The sequence below is a fragment of the Gopherus evgoodei genome, chromosome 2 (assembly GCF_007399415.2).
Source record: "Gopherus evgoodei ecotype Sinaloan lineage chromosome 2, rGopEvg1_v1.p, whole genome shotgun sequence".
Lineage (NCBI taxonomy): Eukaryota > Metazoa > Chordata > Testudines > Testudinidae > Gopherus > Gopherus evgoodei.
Genome location: NC_044323.1, coordinates 116499857 through 116518571, shown reverse-complemented (window position 1 = coordinate 116518571; position 18715 = coordinate 116499857). Strand labels below are relative to the sequence as shown.

The following is an 18715-nucleotide window of genomic DNA, read 5'->3' as shown; positions in this document are numbered from 1 at the left end:
CGTGAACAGTTTGAATTAGTACATGTACAATTAATAAAAAGTGAAGTTATCAAAAGCTTACTAACCTTTATTGTCTGCCGCTATAAATCCAAGAATATTTTCATGACGTAGCATAACAGTTTGATAAATTTCTGCCTCACGAAACCATGAGCGTTCTTCTCTTGAAGAGAATATCTTCACTGCAACTTCTTCTCCTCTCCATTTCCCTCGCCAGACTTCTCCAAAGCGACCCTTCCCAATGCTTTCCTGAAGTATGATAGTCCTTGCAATTGTTCTTTGAACAAGTAAAGGTAGACCTAAAAGAAATTAAAAAATTGAGCTTAAGATCACTTAACTATTAATTGAAAGATCTGTTACTTATAAAGCAACAGATACATAGTGCTTGTCTTGATTAGTTAAGAGCTAGAGATAAATAACAGTCCTCCTCACCTTACTTCATACATAATCTAAATTAGGAGTTCAATTCTTTTGGAAGATCAGTCCTTTGAAGACAAGCCTTCCTAAACATTTGTTTGGCAACTTTGAAAATACCAGCAATTACAACTACCAAATGATTAAATCAAATTCTAAAGATGGATTTGTAACAAATACAACAAATGTCAAATTACTTTCCTTTGAGTTTAAAGTTTTGAACTACTCGTGCATTATTGCATTCTACATTAAATGTAGCCACCCGGGAAGACATTTGGGCATCATTTAAAAAAGTGGTTTAAAAATTAATAATAATGCAGCAATGTATGAAGAAAAACAAAAAACATAGCATTGCATTATTTAAAAAAAAAAAAAAAGTGATTTTATGGGGAAAAAACCCTCAAGCTCCATTTCTAGTCCTCTACCACAAAACAAACTGTAGGAAAAAAGTCCTGAGAAGGAAAAGAAGCTAGAGATGTTAAGAAACTCATTTATGAACAAATATGATACAGTGGTTAGAGTGCTAGCCCACTCCAGCACAGCCTTCCTGTGTGCCCTTGGACAAGTTACTTAATCTTAGGTTTCACTATATGCAAAATAGGGATAATATTTTGACACCTCAGAGACAAGGAAGTAATTACTGGTATCCCTTGCCAACTTCACTGATTAGCCCATTTTCAAGGCCTACCAGGTTATTTTGGTTAGTGGGAGAAATTAATGATTGGTCAGGTTTATTTTATTTTGTTATTTTTTAATAAAAACACACAACCTTGTTTATTTATAAAGAATGCATGAAGTCTTATATCCCTGAATACAATGGGAATAATCAAACAGCAGGAGACAGTTGCTTTGCTCACAGTTCCAAATCTACTTCCAACCAGCACTTCACCCAAAAGCTCTCTGCATTTTATTTTTGTGTCAGGATCATGCTACCAGAGTTTCTCCAGCTGCAAGGCCACATTCACATAAGTGAATTCAGAGCAGCACTACTGTACTGATACAGCTGTGCTTCTGTAAGATTGCTTGTGTAGCCGCTCTATGACAACAGGAGAAAGCTCTCCCGTTGAAATAAAACCACCTCAATCAACAGTGGTAGCTATGTCAGCAGGAGAAGCTCTCCAGCCAATGTAGTGCTGTGTACACTACTACTTATGCTGATAAAATTTATGTCACTCAGGTGGTAGCATAAAGATGGCCTAAGGCTTCCTTGGGCACATCTCTACTGGCAGAGTTACAGCACTTGTAGAGAGCGCTGAAGAGAAAGCACTGTTGTGTGATCACACTGTCAGCTGCCTGTGCAAAAGCATGTTCACACTTGCAGCAGTATTCATAGCACTGCCCTCTAGGCAACCATCCCACAGACCACCTCTTTCTCTTCTGCTGCTAAGAGTTGTGGAAAGGCAGAGAGTCACAGGGCGCATCCCAGCAGTCCCTGTGCTTCCATCCACATTTGGTGCCATCTTTCAACTGTTTCTATATTGTGCACCCTGCTTCTTCAGGCTGCAGGAATGGATCCCGAATTGTTAACCGGTATGCTTCTCGCTATGACTAACACGTCATGAGTGGCAGTGGAGTTATTCCTTAAACTACAGAGACAAAAAGAGTGTGACATTGATCTCACCACGAGATTGCCTGCGGCATTCATGGAGGTACTAACCACAGTGGAACGCTGCTTTTAGGCTCAGGAAACAAGCACTGAGTGGTGGGATCTCATCATGCACAGCTGGAATGATGAGCAATGGCTGCAGAATTTCAGAGGAAAGCCACAAAGGAGAGTCATGGAACTGTGTTATGAGCTCACCCCAGCTGAGAATGAGAGCTGACCTACCGCTGGAGAAGCGTGTGGCGATTGCACTGTGGAGGCTGGCTACTCCAGACTTCTACTGATTGGTAACTAACAAGTTTGGAGTGGGAAAGTCGATGCTGGACTCGTGTTGACGGAAGTGTGCAGGGCAATTAATTGCATCCTGCTCTGAAAGACCGTGACTGGGCAACGTACATGACATTGTGGATGGCTTTGCATAAATGGGCTTTTCGAACTGTGGAGGGGCAATAGATGGCACACATTCCAATATTGGCATCAGACCACCTAGCACATTAATTGCAAGGGGGTATTTCTCAATAGTTCTCTTCAGGCACTTGTGGTTTGGAAAGGTGCACGATGCACACATCTTTCAGAATACTGGTCTGTTCAGAAAGTTGCAAGCAGGGAATTTCTTTCTGGACCAGAAGATCACCATAGCGGAAATCAAAATGCCCATTGTGATCCTGGGACCCTGCCTACCCCTTAATGCCGTGGCTCATGAAGCCATACACAGGGCACCTTGACAGCAGCAAGGAACAGTTCAATCACAGGCTGAGCAAGTGCAGAATGACTGTGGAGTGTGCTTTTGGCCATTTAAAAGCCCACTGACACTGTCTCTGTGAGAGGCTGGACCTGGCCAATGACAATATTCCTACGCTTATAGCTGCGTGCCATATGCTCCATAATATTTGTGAAGGGAAGGATGAAAGCTTCACTCAGGGCTGGACCGCAGAGGCTCAACGCCTGGAAGGTGGAGTTTGAACAGCCAGAGACCAGGGCTATTACAGGGGTGCAGCGCAGGGCCATAAGGATCAGGGATGCCTTGAGGCAACAATTTGAAGCTGAAAGCTACTAGTATTTGTTGCTATGCTCCAGAGTACAGCACTTGTAATGCTAGGTGGTGACTGGTGCACAAGATGCAATATGTAGGTTTAACATAATTGTATGTTGCTTTGCAGTGCTCTTTTTGCTTTCAATAATAGAACAAAGATTGCTTTCAAACCAATACAATTATTTTATTAAAAGACAACTGGAGGACAGAGTCAAACAAAAAAAATCAGCACTGAGGCTGATGAGAGAAGTGAAGGTCCCAGAAAAAGGAGAGGGTCACAGGACAGCTAAAGGTGTGTGTATGTCCAAGTATCATATCCAACCTTCTCCTTTGGAGTACAATGCAGCAGGTACTGTACTTCAACAGGGCCAAACTGCAGAGGGACAGGTGCTGAGTGCAGTGGGTAGTGCAAGTCTGCAGTGTTAGACTGAGGGGGGAGGAGTAGAATGCTGCAGGTAGAGAGTGGACCCAGGAGGTTGATAAGAGTGTGTTGGCAGTGTGTGTGTGTGGGTTGCATGGTCCTGGAGGGTTCCAGGCTGACCTGGGCGAGTGGGGGTGCAGGATTAGGGTCAGTGTAGGAGAGGGAGTGGCATCAGGGTTTAAGGGTAGGGATTACAGTTGGGGGCAGTGTAAATAGAGCAGGTGGGTCTGTATAGGGAGAGATGACTGGGGTCAGGGTGTCGGGTCTATCGGTGAGGGAGACAGTGTGGGAGGTGGTTGTGGTCAGGACTTAGGATCAGTGTAGGAAGGGTGGTGGGCCAGGTGGGGGTGTGTCTGCAATCAGCACCATGAAGATCAGCAGCCTGCTGAAATCCCTGCAGTTGGAGAGCCCACCCGACAGGGGAGACCTCAAATGCCCAGCTGCCACTGCCGCCCCCCAGCAGAGCAGGTTCTCTCCCAAATCTTGTTGCTTTTCTCAGCAGAGGGAGTCAGCGGCAGTGCCAAGGCAGGGATGGTCAGAGACCTGCATGTGCTCTTCAAGGCTGCAGACTGCCAGTGGCTGTTTGGGGGCTACCACCCCAATGTCACCCCAAGTTGCTGGGGGACTTGGTGTCTGTTCTGTGCCACTATGCAGCATTGCCAAAGCAGGATTCAGACACTGGGGCCCACCCAGTAATGACGACTTTTACACCACAGTGGCCGATAGAACAGCAGACGTTGGCTTGGTGTTTCTTAGCCTCCTTGCTAAAGTGGAAGCTACCAAGGGATCCAGGTCCCTGGGTGACATGGTGGTGAGGTAGGTCCTGCCACATTGCCTAGGACTGATCTACATCTTTGCTGCAACACACCATGCAGAGAAGCTGTAGACCAGCTCGAGGTCTCGGTCAATAGCACAGGAACTGCTGACCTTGTGGTTCAGGTTGCAGGCTGTGGGTCAGCGGCTGAATTCCTCCAGGGAGGAAGCGAAGATGAAGAAGGGAGCTGACTAAAGAAACTTGGAAGTGCAACCCTGCCACAAAGCATGTGTTCTCCTGGATGCTGCATCAAGTCACCCGTCCATGGCTTAGCCCTCAGCTGGAGAGTGTCCTCCCACCATCACTGCTCCTCTCAGATGACTACCAGGAGGAGAATAAAATCCTGGGTGTGTGATGCCAGCATCATGTCATTCTCAATGTGCCAGCTGCTGATTTGAACCAGTTTAATAGGGCATAGGTTGTCTACCATGCACTGTACCATCACCTCTACATATGAGAGGCATAGCTCATTCAGTTGGTGCTGCTATGCTTGTAGGATCTGCTGCTGGTTCTGGAGAAATCCCTACAGTGGCTGTCTCAGGAACTCAGAGCAGCAACTCCCTATCATGAGGTCCTGCAGCTAATTCTGACTCACATGGAAGCAAAACATTGGCTCCCACTCCAGAGAGTGTATTCCAGGAACCAGCCTGCCTTTGTGAAAAGGCTTGGCATCCTGATAGCACAGCACCTGAAGAGGCTGGAGCAGGTGATTGCGGGATACCTGGAGGTCTGTGATGGTCCAGATGAAGCAGATAGATTGGGAATATTAGAGACACTGAAGTGCACCATACAGCATGCCTGGCCAAGAATGGCATGCAGGCTTGCTGTGCTCCTCAAGGCCCTGCTGAAGATGATTTGGGGTGTATCTACTGATGGAGGCCTGACACCACAGCCAGTGAAAATAGCCCTGCTCCATGGGGCCACAGAGTGCCTGATCCTGCTGCATCGCTGCTCTCAGGGGCAAGTGAAGATCCTGCTTGAAGGAATCTACCACAGCTGTGACAACTATAGCCTTCGGGCCTGCATCTGACAAGTGCGAGAGAACACCTGAGACACACCTATAATAGACAGAACCTGCTTTTGTTTTTTTATTACATTAAAATATTTAAATCTGTGAAAAAAAACAGCAGCTGCATGAGAGGGCAGTGCAGTCCTGGTCAGTTTGAAGAGCTAGTATTGCCTGGAGCATGTCTGCTTGGGACTCCACTTAGAGCCACTTTGTGGCTTCATTGTAGCATGCCATGTTCTCCTTCTGGTCTCTCTTCTTGCTATCCCACCACTTCTTCAATTCCTGTTTCTCAGTGGCCGGGTATCATAACATGCAGAAAGTCCTCCTTAGATCTTCTTGGCCACTTTCTAATGCTGCGCAGCCATTCAGCTGCCGACAACAGAGAGGGAGGCTGGGCTCCCACAGTCATCTCTGACGTTTAAATGCAACATTTTACAGAAGCAGTATGGTCTGCAACACAGAACACTGATAGTAGTGATTTAAAACACAGCCAATACTCTCACACACACACCTGTCACTAACTGGCTGACCCCAGGCAAGCACACATGAACCACAAGTCCCCAAAATGGTGAGTAGCTGCAGGGTAAATCACTCTTCCTGGACCCTGCTGTACACAGGGCTCTTGGGGAGAGCCAGCACTGTGGGAGAGGGCTGATAAGAGAAAGTTACTCACCTTGCAGTAACTGAGGTTCTTTGAGATGTGTCCCCCTATGGGTGCTCCACTCTAGGCGACGGTGTGTCTCGGCGCAGTCAAATCGGAGATTTTTGGTAGCAGTGCCTGGTTGGGGCGCATGCACGCAGATGGCATCTCCCGTCTAGTTGGAATCTTCCTGAGTGCATGCGCCCCACACCCTCCTCAGTTCCTTCTCTACCGCAAAGAGGCACCTCTGTACTCTAGAGGGGAGGAGGATGGGGTGTGGAGCACCCACAGGGGGACACATCTCAAAGAACCTCAGTTACTGCAATGTGAGTAACTTTCTCTTCTTCTTCAAGTGCTGTCCCTGTGGGTGCTCCACTCTAGGTGAATGTGTAGCAGTACCCACTATGTCTGGTGGGACTTTGGAGATGCAGTAGGGAGTACTGAAGATAGTACTGTATGGCCTACTATTGCGTCTACCATGGTGTCTTGCGTGAGAGCATAGTGTTTTGCAAACGTGTGTTCAGATGACCACGTAGCCGCCTTGCAGATACCAGGAATGGGAACATTGTATAAGAAGGCAATGGATGCCAACATGGCTCTAGTGGAATGAGTTCTAATGTTGTCGGGCGGTTGAAAATTCTTCGCACAGTAACAGGATCTGATGCAGTCAGAGATCCATTTGGATAGACGTTGTTTAGAGATAGCCATGCCCTTTGATCTTTCAGCAATGGAAACGAAGAGTCGTGGAGACTTGCGAAATGGTTTAGTCCGTTCTAAATAAAAGAGAATTGCTCTCCTCACGTCCAGAGTATGCAGGTTTGCATCCTGTGGAGTTTTATGAGGTTTGGGATAGAAAGCAGGTAAATATATAGGCTGGTTGAGGTGGAAGGTCGACACCACCTTAGGAAGAAATTTAGGATGTGGTCTCAAAGTGACTTTGTCTTTGGAGAAGATCGTGTAGGGAGGGTGGGCCATGAGGGCATTCCTTTCACCAACTCTCCTCGCTGATGTTATGGCAACTAGGAAAGCCACCTTCATGGACATATGGAGGTGAGAGGAGGTAGCCAACGGCTCAAATGGAGGTTTCATGAGAGCATGAAGAACGAGGTTAATATTCCATGTAGCCGCTGTTGGGTAAATTTCAGGCTAAAGATTTTGCAGGCCAGAGAGAAAGCGTTTAATGGTGGAGTGTGTAAAGAGTGAGTACCCATCCAATAGGTCATGGAAACTGGTAAGCGCCGCTAGGTGCACTTTGATGGAGCTGAGCGAGAGTCCGTCCTGTTTTAGTTTCAGGAGGTAGTCTAGAATGTTAGGGAGGGTCACATTATTGGGTGCTAAATGTTTATGCGAGCACCAAAGAGCAAAACGTCTCCACTTCTGAAGGTAGGTTTTACAAGTGGAGTCTCTCCTACTGTGCAAGAGGACATACTGGACCTGCTCGGAACAGGTTAGTTCATGGGTTTGGAACCATGAAGGAATCAGGCTGTGAGGTGGAGCTTTTGGAGCTGGGGGTGAAGGACTCGTCCGTTGTCCTGGTAAAGGAGGTCTGGCCTGTTGGGGAGAGCCCATGGGTGACGGGAGGACATGCGGAGAAGGTAAGGGTACCACGTCTGTCTTGGCCAAGCCGGGGCAATAAGGATGACCTAGGCCTTGTCGTCCGCAATCTTCCGAAGAACGCTGTGTAGTAGAGGGATAGGTGGGAAGGCGTACAGGAGGTAGTTTTTCCAGGGGATGCATTCTTCATCCCATGGAACGCATCCCCTAAGGATGCAATCCCGAGTTCTGTCCTGGAGCAAAACAGGGGGCATTTTCAGTTTCGGGTTGTGGCGAAGAGATCTATTGATGGCGTGCCCCAGTGGGGAAAAGCTGTTGGAGTACTGTGGGGTGCAGTTCCCATTCGTGTTCTGTTGAGAAGTTACTGCGGATGCCCTCAGCAGACGTGTTGTGACAGCCTGGTAGGTAGGATGCGATGATCTGTATTTGATGTCGTATGCACCAATTCCTAGTCGAATGGCTTCCATGCAGAGGGAATGTGATCAGGCTCCTCCTTGTCTGTTTATGTAATACATACATGCTATGTTGTCTGTTAAGACTCGCAGGTATTTGTTCTTTATGAGGGGAAGAAAGTGAAGGCATGCTCTCCTCACTGCTCTGAGCTCTAAGAGGAGATTTATGTGTAGATGTGTCTCTGATGAAGACCACCGGCCTTGTGCCCTGTGTTTCCCTAGATGTGCTCCCCAACGAATCAGGGAGGCATCCATGGTGAGCATGAGCGTTGGGGATCGTTGCTGGAAGGAAACCCCTGTGCAGAGGTTTTCTGGACTTGTCCACCATTGTAGGGAAGTTGCAACATGGGGTGGAGGAGTTAGCAGCATCCCTAAGGGATGTCTGCTGGGTTTGAAACTGGAGTTGAGCCAGTCCTGGAGGCATCTCATATGTAGCCTGGCGTGTTGAACCACGAAGGTGGTAGCTGCCATGTGACCAAGGAGCTGTATGCAGATTCTTGCTTGCGTACTGGGACGAATAGAGAGCGTACGCATGAGCTGCGTGATAGCGAGGAATCTGTTGTATGGGAGCGAGGCCCTGCTCTGGGTTGAGTCGAGATGAGCTCCAATGAATTCGTTCTGTTGCATGGGTATCAGAGTAATTTTTTGGATGTTTATTTGGAGGCCTAGGCTGTGAAAAAGGGAGATGGTGAAGAGCGTGGCTTGAAGTGTCTTGCCATAAGAGTTGCCCCTGATGAGGCAATCGTCCAGGTAGGGGGAAAGTGTGACCCCGTGTTTGCGGAGGTGAGCCACAACCATGCCTAGAGTCTTGGGGGGGGGGGTGGGAAACACCTCTTGGAGCTGTGGAGAGTCCAAAAGGGAGAACTCTGTATTGGAAATGATCCTGACTGATTGTGAATCGGAGGAAGCGTCTGTGAGCTGGATGTATTGATATACGGAAGTAAGTATCTTGTAGGTCGATGGCTGTGAACCAATCCCCTTGATCCAATGCAGGTATTATTGTGCCCAGGGTGACCATCTTGAATCTTTGTGTCCTCACAAATTTGTTCAGTCGGCGTAGGTCTAGTATAGGCCTCCATCCCCTGGTTTTCTTCTGTGTTAGAAAGTAACGGGAGTAGAACCCTGTCCCTTGATGTTGCGTCGGCACAGGTTCCACTGCACCTAGTTGCAGAAGGTGTGCCACTTCTGTGCAAAGTAACTGCTCAAGAGAGGGGTCCCTGAAGAGGGATGGGGAAGGGGAAAGGGTAGGATATGAACAGGATGGAGTAACCGGTCTGAACTATTTTGAGGACCCAGTGGTCCTGTGTAATCCACTGCCAAGCATGTTGGAAATTCTGGAGGCGGTGGCCAAATGGACAAGTGGTGGAATCAAGGGGTGGTCGTGCAGACCCTCGACCAAAGGTTCAAAACTGTTGTTTATTGCCCAGTGGATGGAAGGTGGTGGCTTGACTTCGATTTTGTCTGCCTTTGGGAGGTCTAGTACGATTCCTAGTTGTGTCGTATGGTCTTGATTGAGGGCAATAGTACTGATGTGTGCATGGTCTTTGGTAGGGTTGGTATCGTTGTCTCCTGGGAAGAGATGGGTGAATGCCCAGGGTGCGCAGTGTCGCTCTCGAATCTTTCATGGTGTGGAGGAGTTCAGTTTTCTTCGAAAAAAGAGTTTGTCCTTATCAAAGGGGAGATCCTCTACTTTGGTCTGGAGCTCTTTAGGAATGCCTGACGCAGAGAGCCATGAGGATCTGCGCATAACCACAGCGGTTGCAGTGATACAAGCTGCTGTGTCCGCCGTGTCTAAGGACGCCTGTAGGGCTGTTCTGGAGATCAGCTGTCCCTCAGACAGGATTGATTTGAAGTCTGCTCTTCAGTCCTCTGGGATGTATGAGGCAAATTCGAAAAAGCTTACTGTAATTATCAAAATCATAGCTGGTGAGGAGAGCAGAATAGTTTGCAATCCTGAATTGTAGTGTAGAGGACATATAAACCTTGCGGCCCAGGACATCAAGGCGTCTAAGGTCCTTGTCTTGCGGGGTAGGTCGATATTGTGACTGTTTGGTCCGCTGTGTAACTGCATCGACGACAAGAGAGTTTGGTGGTGGATGAGAAAATAGGAAATCTACATCCTTTGCAGGAACGTAGTATTTACGTTCGATCGTCTTACAAGTTGGTACTAGAGAAGCTGGTGTTTGCCAGAGAGTGTCAGCTAGCTCCATGAGTGCTTCATTTATAGGGAGCGCGATTTTCGAGGGCACAGATGATTGAAGGATTTTGAGGAGTTTGTGCTGAGTCTCCTGAACCTCTTCTAAGCGGATATTCTGACTGAGTGCAACCCTCCTAAAAAGTTCTTGAAATTGTTTGCAGTCGTCCACGGTCTGTGGAGGTGGACGGAGGATGGCTTCATCTGAGGCTAATGGAAAGTTAGGGTTAGGCGAGTCAGGATATGGTGCATAGCTCCCAGGCTCAGGAGGGGGCTCAGGCACCCTGGAAGTGGATGAAGCAGGAGATTGAGGCACTGAAGGAAGATGATTGGTAGGAGGATTCTGCCACGGGTACCACTGAGGCCAAGGCATGGGGTAGGAGAACCCAGGCATCACCCATGGGGGAGGGGGGCAACGTAGGGAAACTGAGGTTGCTGAGCTTCAGCCGTGACGTGAGGCGGTAAAGGTGCCTGTAGAGGAGAAGGAGGAGGGGAGAACTCCGCTTGCTGCTGTAGCTCAAGGTCACTGTTGGTGAAAGCCAGCTAAGGTGGAGAAAGTGGCAGGTCAAGAAAGGAGTCCTCTGTATCTAGGAGCGGAGAGTGAGGCTCAGGTGGCACTAAAAGGTCACTGAGTGAGAAGCTGTTGTTCCTGCTCCCTAGGTTGAGCTAAGCCTGCTCCAGCTCTTTAGTAGGAGAGAGTGACAGAGAGTGTCCTGCTGTATTGAGCCTAGAGGTGCCCTGCAGGGGTTCTGCTGCTGGTGCGCGGGCAGAAGAGTGGCTGGGTGCCGACGCTCTTCTTGGTGCCTAGGCTGATCGCACTGTGGGCACCACAGCTATTTTCGTTGCTGAGGCAGAGCGTGCTGGCGGGACCGCGGCCGCTTTTGGCGCTGAAACTGATCAGGCTGTGAGTGCCGCAGCTGTTTTGGGTGATGTTGAACTGAGGCAAAGCACCTCCCAGGGAGTTTTTCCACCAAAGGTTGTTTCAATTCAAATAATGGCGATTTTGAACTATTTTACATCATCATCTCCTCTCCTGAGCCCACCAGCATCTGTGGCTTACAAACAAGGTAGAAAAGGATGAAGATATCCAGTTTTATTTACCAAAGTCTTCTGGCTGGCTCAATTCCACATCTAGGTAGCTGCCTTCCACTGTGATCTGCAACACATATTTCATAGCTCCTTAAGTCCTGGCTGCAGCTCATCTGGTAGTAAGTTCCAAGTTGGCCAAAGCTTTCCTGACCTCCCACATTTCATGGAAAACCTTTCGGTAATCTCAATCCAATTTGCCATTCCAGACTAGGAGAATTGAAAATGGCTTGGACTTCCCCAATCTGTCCAGACCCAGTAGCTGTTGCTCCAGATTTCATCTCTGCCTGCAAGCTCTCTCTCTTTTTCTAGAAAATTTCCACATACTACTTTAACTCCTCCTTTGGTAAAGTGTCCAGCCTTTTTATTTTATTTTATTTGGGGGAGGGGGAGAACGGGGGGAGGCTTGTTAAGTTTCCAGTTTGTGTTTAAACTTCCTTTTGGCCATCTGATTTCTGCTACCACTGCCATTATTTGTTCCATTTTGGTTCAATGGGGATATCAGTTTGCAGTTTCCCTCCTGGGAAACTGGATCCAAATCTTGCATCAGTGTGACCCCTTTTAAACTGAATGCTTAGCCAGTTTTTGGAATCTTGTGCATTTTTTCTATTAAGAGGAGAAACTGATGCAACCAGGTATTTCTTTGCAAATAAACAAGATTGCATTATCTCTTTTCCCTAAAAACAACAAGAATTAAAGAGAAGGAGACAGTTTCTTTGCTCACCAGTTCCAAGCCTCTTTTCTGCCAGCACTTTATCCCCTCAAAAGTGCTCTCTTTCTGCTTTGTCAGGGTCTCACTAACAGGGCTTCTCTGCTTCCCCCGCCCGTGCTTGTGGTGTTTCTCTGACACACACACACCCTGTAAATCAAATGAATCCTCAGCAAAACCCCACCACCCAAATAGCTTGACTTCTGACCATTCCTGCAAGGGCTCTATTTTGAGCCATGGCTCCTACTATAAAGGAGCTTGATTGTTTCTTACATTTATCCTGAATGGGGGTGATTATGCCCATCAGCTTCAGTGAGGTTTATATATTTGAGATTGTGAGGTACTCAAATACTGGATAATGTGGGCCATAAATACAGTTCAACTGGTCAGACTAAACTAAACAGGCTCAAAAGCAGGATAAGGGGACACGATAGTGGCATAAAAAAAATTATGACCAGTAAAAATAAGGAAATCTGGGTGCTCCTGTTACCACTCTCAAAATACAAGACCACTACCACAAGTTTAAACATTTAAAGAGTGGAACTCATTACCACAAGATGCCAATGGCCTAGTAAAAGTCAAGAGAGGATTACAAAAGTATATGGACAATGAGAACATCCAGACACATAAGTTAGGGGATTCTACAAGGGTAGTCTCATACTTAGGGCATAAACCACCCAGAATTGGGGTTATTAGGAAGCTTTCCCTGTTAGAGAATTACTCCATAATTGTAAATAGGCAACTTGTTTGCCCCCTCCACATCCATCTGTTATTGGCCATTGCTCATTCATGGTAGTAGACTAGATGCTCTAGTGGTCTGACTCAGCATGGCAATTCTGTGTTCTTATGGATGAAAACAGGAGCCATATGCAAATCTGGGAACCACTGAGCAGTTCTCATGTATATTCTTGTTCCCAGAAGCAAATTAAAGTCTCTCGCCTGGCACCAGTCCCTGGTCTTTCAAGGGTTAAGTTTGACACCAGAAATCCAAGTGAATATTTTCAACATGGAAAAAAGACCCACAAAGGTAAGTGAGGCAGAAGAAAAATTAGAGCGCTGTTCCAGATCAGTAGACAGTCACTCTATGGGAAGACCAATTAACAGTCAAAATAAAATTGGTCTTCATGGAGTGACTCTCTGCCAATCCAAAGAGCTGTGGGGAAGTAGCAAGAAGGAGGAGAACAGGGGGAGGGATAGCACAGTCAAAGCAACATATTAAATGTTGATACCACAGACCAAGAGACTGAAAAAAACCTTTATGGTTCTCTCCACAAGTTTTTGTTCTTCTCAGCCCACAGATTCCAGAAGGTAATAAGTTTAACACAAACACAAAAATACCCAAACGACTGTAGGATTTGGGATTTTTTTTGGACAGCCATCTTGACCAAACGTGGACGTTTATAGGTAAGGTCAAAATGAATGTGTTTTAATAGCTTATTTTATGCAGACACACACAGTCTACTTGCAATTATACCATGACTTGTATTTTAAAGTATTATGAGAATTAAGCATAAGAAAATATTTAAGTGACCTAGTCCAAGCAAACTCTGTAAAGTTAAAATCCAAATGAGCTAGTAAAATTTGATAGAGATATGCACTATAGTCCCAAAGATCATGTGCGGTTTGCCCATAATCGTAGCCTCTTTATGACAATATCAGAGAACGCCACCTAGGTTTGATGCTGCAATTAAAAAGTACTCCCAAAGTCTGTGCTACACTAGGGCTCCCCTGCAGCTCAACAGTACTTACACAGGTGAGCCTTTCCAAAAAAATGATCCTTCAGATATGGAGTGGATGTAGAAGCAATCTGTTCTTGCTCCACTCATCAATTCACCCTCAAACAATACACAGGCACACTTGCAAATCTTAATAGATTATTAAACATGGCACCTTCAAAGAGCTTGGATATATCAAATCAACTTCTAATCAATTAAAATAATTTTACATTAAAAGTAGTAGTTCTAGCTTCCAGTTTTCCATTCTCTGTTATTTATCCCTGCTAACAAAGATGAAAAACGATTCTTTATTGATACTGTCCTTTTCCATTTAGCAGACACCTCTGTGTGTGTGTGTGTGTGTGTGTGTACACACCTACAGACACACTTTAAAAGGAATTCAACACATTTTAAGTATCATTGACAGAGATATTGAGACCAAGATGTGATCCTATGTTTTTGAATAAGCACAGCTTTGGAGCCAGCATTCATTTACTGCTGCTGGTGTACCAACAGTGAAATAGAGGACTTTGTGTAGGAACATAGTGGCTCTTCCCAGCCTCATTTGAAAACGAAAAAGAAATCAGTTATATATGCCATGAAGCACGTAACACCCTGTAAACTTTCAAACATTTAACTTGTCAGTCAGTACAGCTTTCAATAACTTCAGAATTTCAAGTTTTGGATGTCATTTCCACGTGAAGAGCGAATCTTACTTCCTCTTTATCTAGATAAGAAGCCTCAACCCTTACATGAACATAGCATTTCTGAGGATTAAAGGGTAATTCAGTCTCCATGCTCTAAGACAAAAACTGGCCTCCCTTTGCTGGAACTGTTAAAAAGGTGAGAGAGACTACCTGCTTATCTGAACTATACTGAAATAGAGCAGACTCATTTCATACAGATACTGGATACTAAAATTTTTTTTTTTACTGACCTGGTTGAAATCTGAGCTAGTGATCTTTTTTAAAAAATTTCTCAGTAGTGGATTAGCACAGAATTTGTATTTTAAAATGTTATCTTGAGAAACACTTCTACACAAAAGAGTGGTATGTTTATGTTAAAAGTTCCCTGTATTTCTGGTTGATTTATAGAAGAGATTAGTATAGTTGTTCCTACCAACAAAACAGTTAAAAATATTTAATGTGACAGAAGGCTCCAGTGAGTTCCAATATCATCAGGTATCTTATTCTTCTAGAAGTATATATGGAAAAAGTGATCCATATCACAAAGACATCACCCCAGCAGGATTGCCTGTGAGGTTAGCAGAGAGGCTAAGACCAAATGAGCATATAGACCACTACTCTCATCCCCTAGAAATGATCTTCCTTCAAGTCAGAGCGGAGACATTGATAAGAGTGCTTGAGTAGAAAGCCTGCACTATTGCCCTCCATGCCGAACCTATTCTACACGTAAAGAGACATTCCCAGGGTTGTCAACACACCACCTTTCACACATAGTAAGTTCTCTAAAATATATTAGGTGGTACTGGAGAGATAGTGCTCCTGAGAATGTGCTCCTGAGAATGTGCTCTCACAGCAACAACTGTTCAATCATTTTTAAAATTTAGTTGGGTTGCTATTTACACCATCAGAATTCAGAAGTGCAATCTATTTTCTAATAAAGATGTTCTCTGCCTTGATATTATTTGGTAATGTTTCTGAATGCTGAGTCAAATGAAACACTGATCAGGAGATTCAGACATAATAGCATCATTCATTCATTCATCTAGTGCTTTCCCCTAGCAAAAAAGTTAAAAAAAAAATATTAACCCGTAATCATATGAAACACTAAAACTAAATTATGGAAGATTTATTCCAAATTATTCCTATGCAAATCTGTTAAAGTGACCTCTCACTCATTTCTCATAGAAAATCATATATCACATTTGAAAGTTTTCAACCAGAGATTTTATTAGAGTTTAAAGATTAAACCATATCTGCACTACAGTTGTTAAGCAGCACAGCTACAGCTGCATCACTATAGCACCATAGTATAGACACTTCCATATTAACTGAACGGGTTCCACCTCCCCATTGATACAGTTAACTCACCTCCCCAAGAGGCAGTAGCTAGGTTGACCAAATAATTTTTCCATCCGTCTAGCAGCATCTGCACTGAGAGCTAAGTCAACCTAACTACAGTGCTCAAAGTGCACATTTTTTCACAGATGAGAGACGTAGCTAGGTTGATCTAGGTTAAGTTTAGATCAGCCCTGAGTCACATGAGGCAAGACTTTCATCAACAGATTTACAAGTATTAGAAATAAATTACCTGACCCAGAGCCAGAAGTAGTCATATCATAAATTAAATCTTTTAAAGTAGTTCCTTCAGATATAAAAGGGCGATCCAGTGAGGGATCTTCTTCACTTGGTACACGATGATGAATGACAGTACGATTATGGCAGATGTACAGAATCAACATTAGTGAAATGCAAACAAAACAGACTGGTCCTGCAATGATAGCTGCCAATTCCACAGGTCCCAGATTAGAAGAGGATTCTCCAGAAGCAGGGACTAGAAACAAAAGTAATGTTACTGTTTTGTAATAACAAGCATGTTTTTAAACAAAGGGTTCATTTTTTAGTATTTGTGACAGTATATTGCATCGGATAATGGTCTCAGAAGAATTTGTTTAATGCATTTTGTTTCAGTAAAACACAGTATTATTAACTGAGCTCTTTGAGAGTCATTGGTATATATCATGGAAACTGAAGTTACATACATTTAAGTATAGGGCAGTTAGAAAGACACACACACACACACACACACACACACACGATGCAAGCCATGAAGCATGATACAAGAGATTTCTTAAGTAGTGATTTATTTCTTGATCTACACCTTCAAAATAATATTTAGGAAGCCTGATGAATGCTCTGGTCTGCCCTCATAGAATCAGAATCAGTTCTGGAAAGGACCTCCAGAGGTTATCTAGTCCAATCCCTTGCACACACGGCAGGACTAAGTATTATCTAAACCATCCCTGACAGCCCTTAAAAATCTCCAGTGATGAAGATTCCACAACTTTCCTAGGTAAGTTATTCTATTCCAGTGCTTATCTAAAACCGCCCATTCTGCAATTTAAGCCCATTTCTTCTTGTCCTATCCTCGGAGGTTAAGGAGAACAATCTTTCTCTCTCCTCCTTTTTAACTATCTTTTATGTCCTCTCTGTCTTTTCTTCTCCAGACTAAACAAAATTTTTTTTTTCAAATCTTCCCATATTGGTCATATTTTCTAGACCTTTAATCATTTGTATTGCTTTTCTCTGGACTTTTTCCACATCTTTACTGAAATGGGGTGCCTAGAACTGGACACAATACTCCACCTTAAGCCTAATCAGCATAGAGTAGAGCAGAAGAATTACTTCTCATGTCTTGCTTACTAAATTAAGGCTCTGGCATGACCTTCTTATAACAAACTAGGGAAATACAATCTAGATGGAGTTACTATAAGGTGGGTTTGAAAACCATTCCCAGAAAGTAATCATCAGTGGTTCAAAGTTTAGCTGGAAGGGCATATCAAGTGCGGTCCTGCAGGGATCAGTTCTAAAGTCAAGATATCTCACATCTACCACTTCTCTCTGCCATCCACAAGGGTTCTTACCCTGTCAAAAAAAGCAATCAGGTTGGTTTGGCACCATTTGCTCTTGACAAATCCATGCTGTTACTTATCACCTTATCTTCTAGGTGTTTGCAAACCAATTGCTCCATTATCTTCCAGGTACTGAAGTTAAGCTGACTGGCCTGTAATTCCCCAGTTGTTCTCATTTCCCTTTTTATAGATGGGCACTGTATTTTCTCCTTCTCAGTCCTCTGGAATCTCTCCCATCTTCCATGACTTTTCAAAGATAAATCGCTAGTGGCTCAAATCTCTTCAGTCAGCTCCTTCAATATTCTATGGTGTATTTCATCAGGCCCTGGTGTCTTTAAGACATTTAACTTGTCTACGTAATTTTTAAACTTGTTTTTCCCCCTATTTCAGCCTCTGATCCTACCTCATTTTCACTGGCATTCACTATGTTAGACAATCGCTACTAATCTTTTTGGTGATGAACAAAAAGTAATTTAGCACTTCGCCATTTCCACATTTTCTGTTATTCTTTTCCCTCCCTCATCTTTACTTGTACTCAGTTTAGTTTCCTTGACCTTTATAATGAGTTTCATGGATTTTGTTGGGGAATTACTTTAAAAACCAAAAATCTTTACCTGGCGTTGGAATTGGAAGTTCTTTTTTATTGCAGTAGTCTGTGACACAGCAGTAAGGTGTAGTAGTAACTTCATCCTTTGATGAGGGGGCACAAACAAATGGCCTGTCTCGTGGAATCAGATCAACTTCTGCTATGCACATGCTATTATGTATGACTTTGCCTTGAGTCCGTGTTACTGAGGCAAAGCAGAGCCCATCCGTCACACACGTAAAGTTGTCTTTTGTACAGAGATGGCAAAAACACTGTAATGCTGTATTAAAAGAAAAGAGGTCACGGAAGTTATGTTAAGAAACGTTAGAACTATGAAACTGTCAAAAACTAAGTGGCAGAAACATTTTCCCCATGCCACTTTTCCAAATTATGTACTGCATCATAACACAAAATGCAAATATGATGCCTCTTAATAGGCTAACAAAATAAAGGAGCAGGAAAGATTATAACAGGAAGCTTGCTCCAACTTTGACTATGTATAGATGAACACACACACACACAAAATAACCACACCACAGATACATTCAAGTCATGGGTGTTGGAAGTCTACTCAAAAATAGAAAGTGAACTATTTTGAAGTTTACTGTAATGCGTACAGTACTACAATAATGTATCACCTAAAGCATTAAGGACCCAATCCTGCTGCTTCTGAAGTCAACAGGAGTTTTGCATTTGTTTCAATGGAAACAAAAGCACATCATTAGTGCAGAAGATCCACCACGCACGGTTAGCCACATGTCATGCATTAAAGGAACACTATTTCCCAACAGTTTACATGCTCCCCACCCAAGGGCTAAAGTTCTTTAAAGGCCTTATCCAACTCCCATTTAACTCACTAGGATCACTCCTTTTGATTTTAATGGGAGTTAGAT

General features: G+C 44.4%; 1 protein-coding gene and 1 pseudogene across 1 annotated transcript in view; one reads left to right on the top strand and one right to left on the bottom strand.

The window, feature by feature from the left end:
* Nucleotides 1-18715, bottom strand: part of TGFBR1 (transforming growth factor beta receptor 1) — a 72817-nt gene that overhangs the window by 42381 nt on the left and 11721 nt on the right. Inside the window, exons 2-4 of the mRNA XM_030551566.1 lie at nucleotides 17851-18102; nucleotides 15916-16158; nucleotides 66-296 (exon numbers count right to left, since the gene is read on the bottom strand). Of these exons, the coding sequence (XP_030407426.1) occupies nucleotides 66-296; nucleotides 15916-16158; nucleotides 17851-18102 (726 nt within the window). The remainder of the gene's footprint in view (nucleotides 1-65; nucleotides 297-15915; nucleotides 16159-17850; nucleotides 18103-18715) is intronic.
* LOC115647258 lies at nucleotides 3836-5337 on the top strand (annotated as a pseudogene).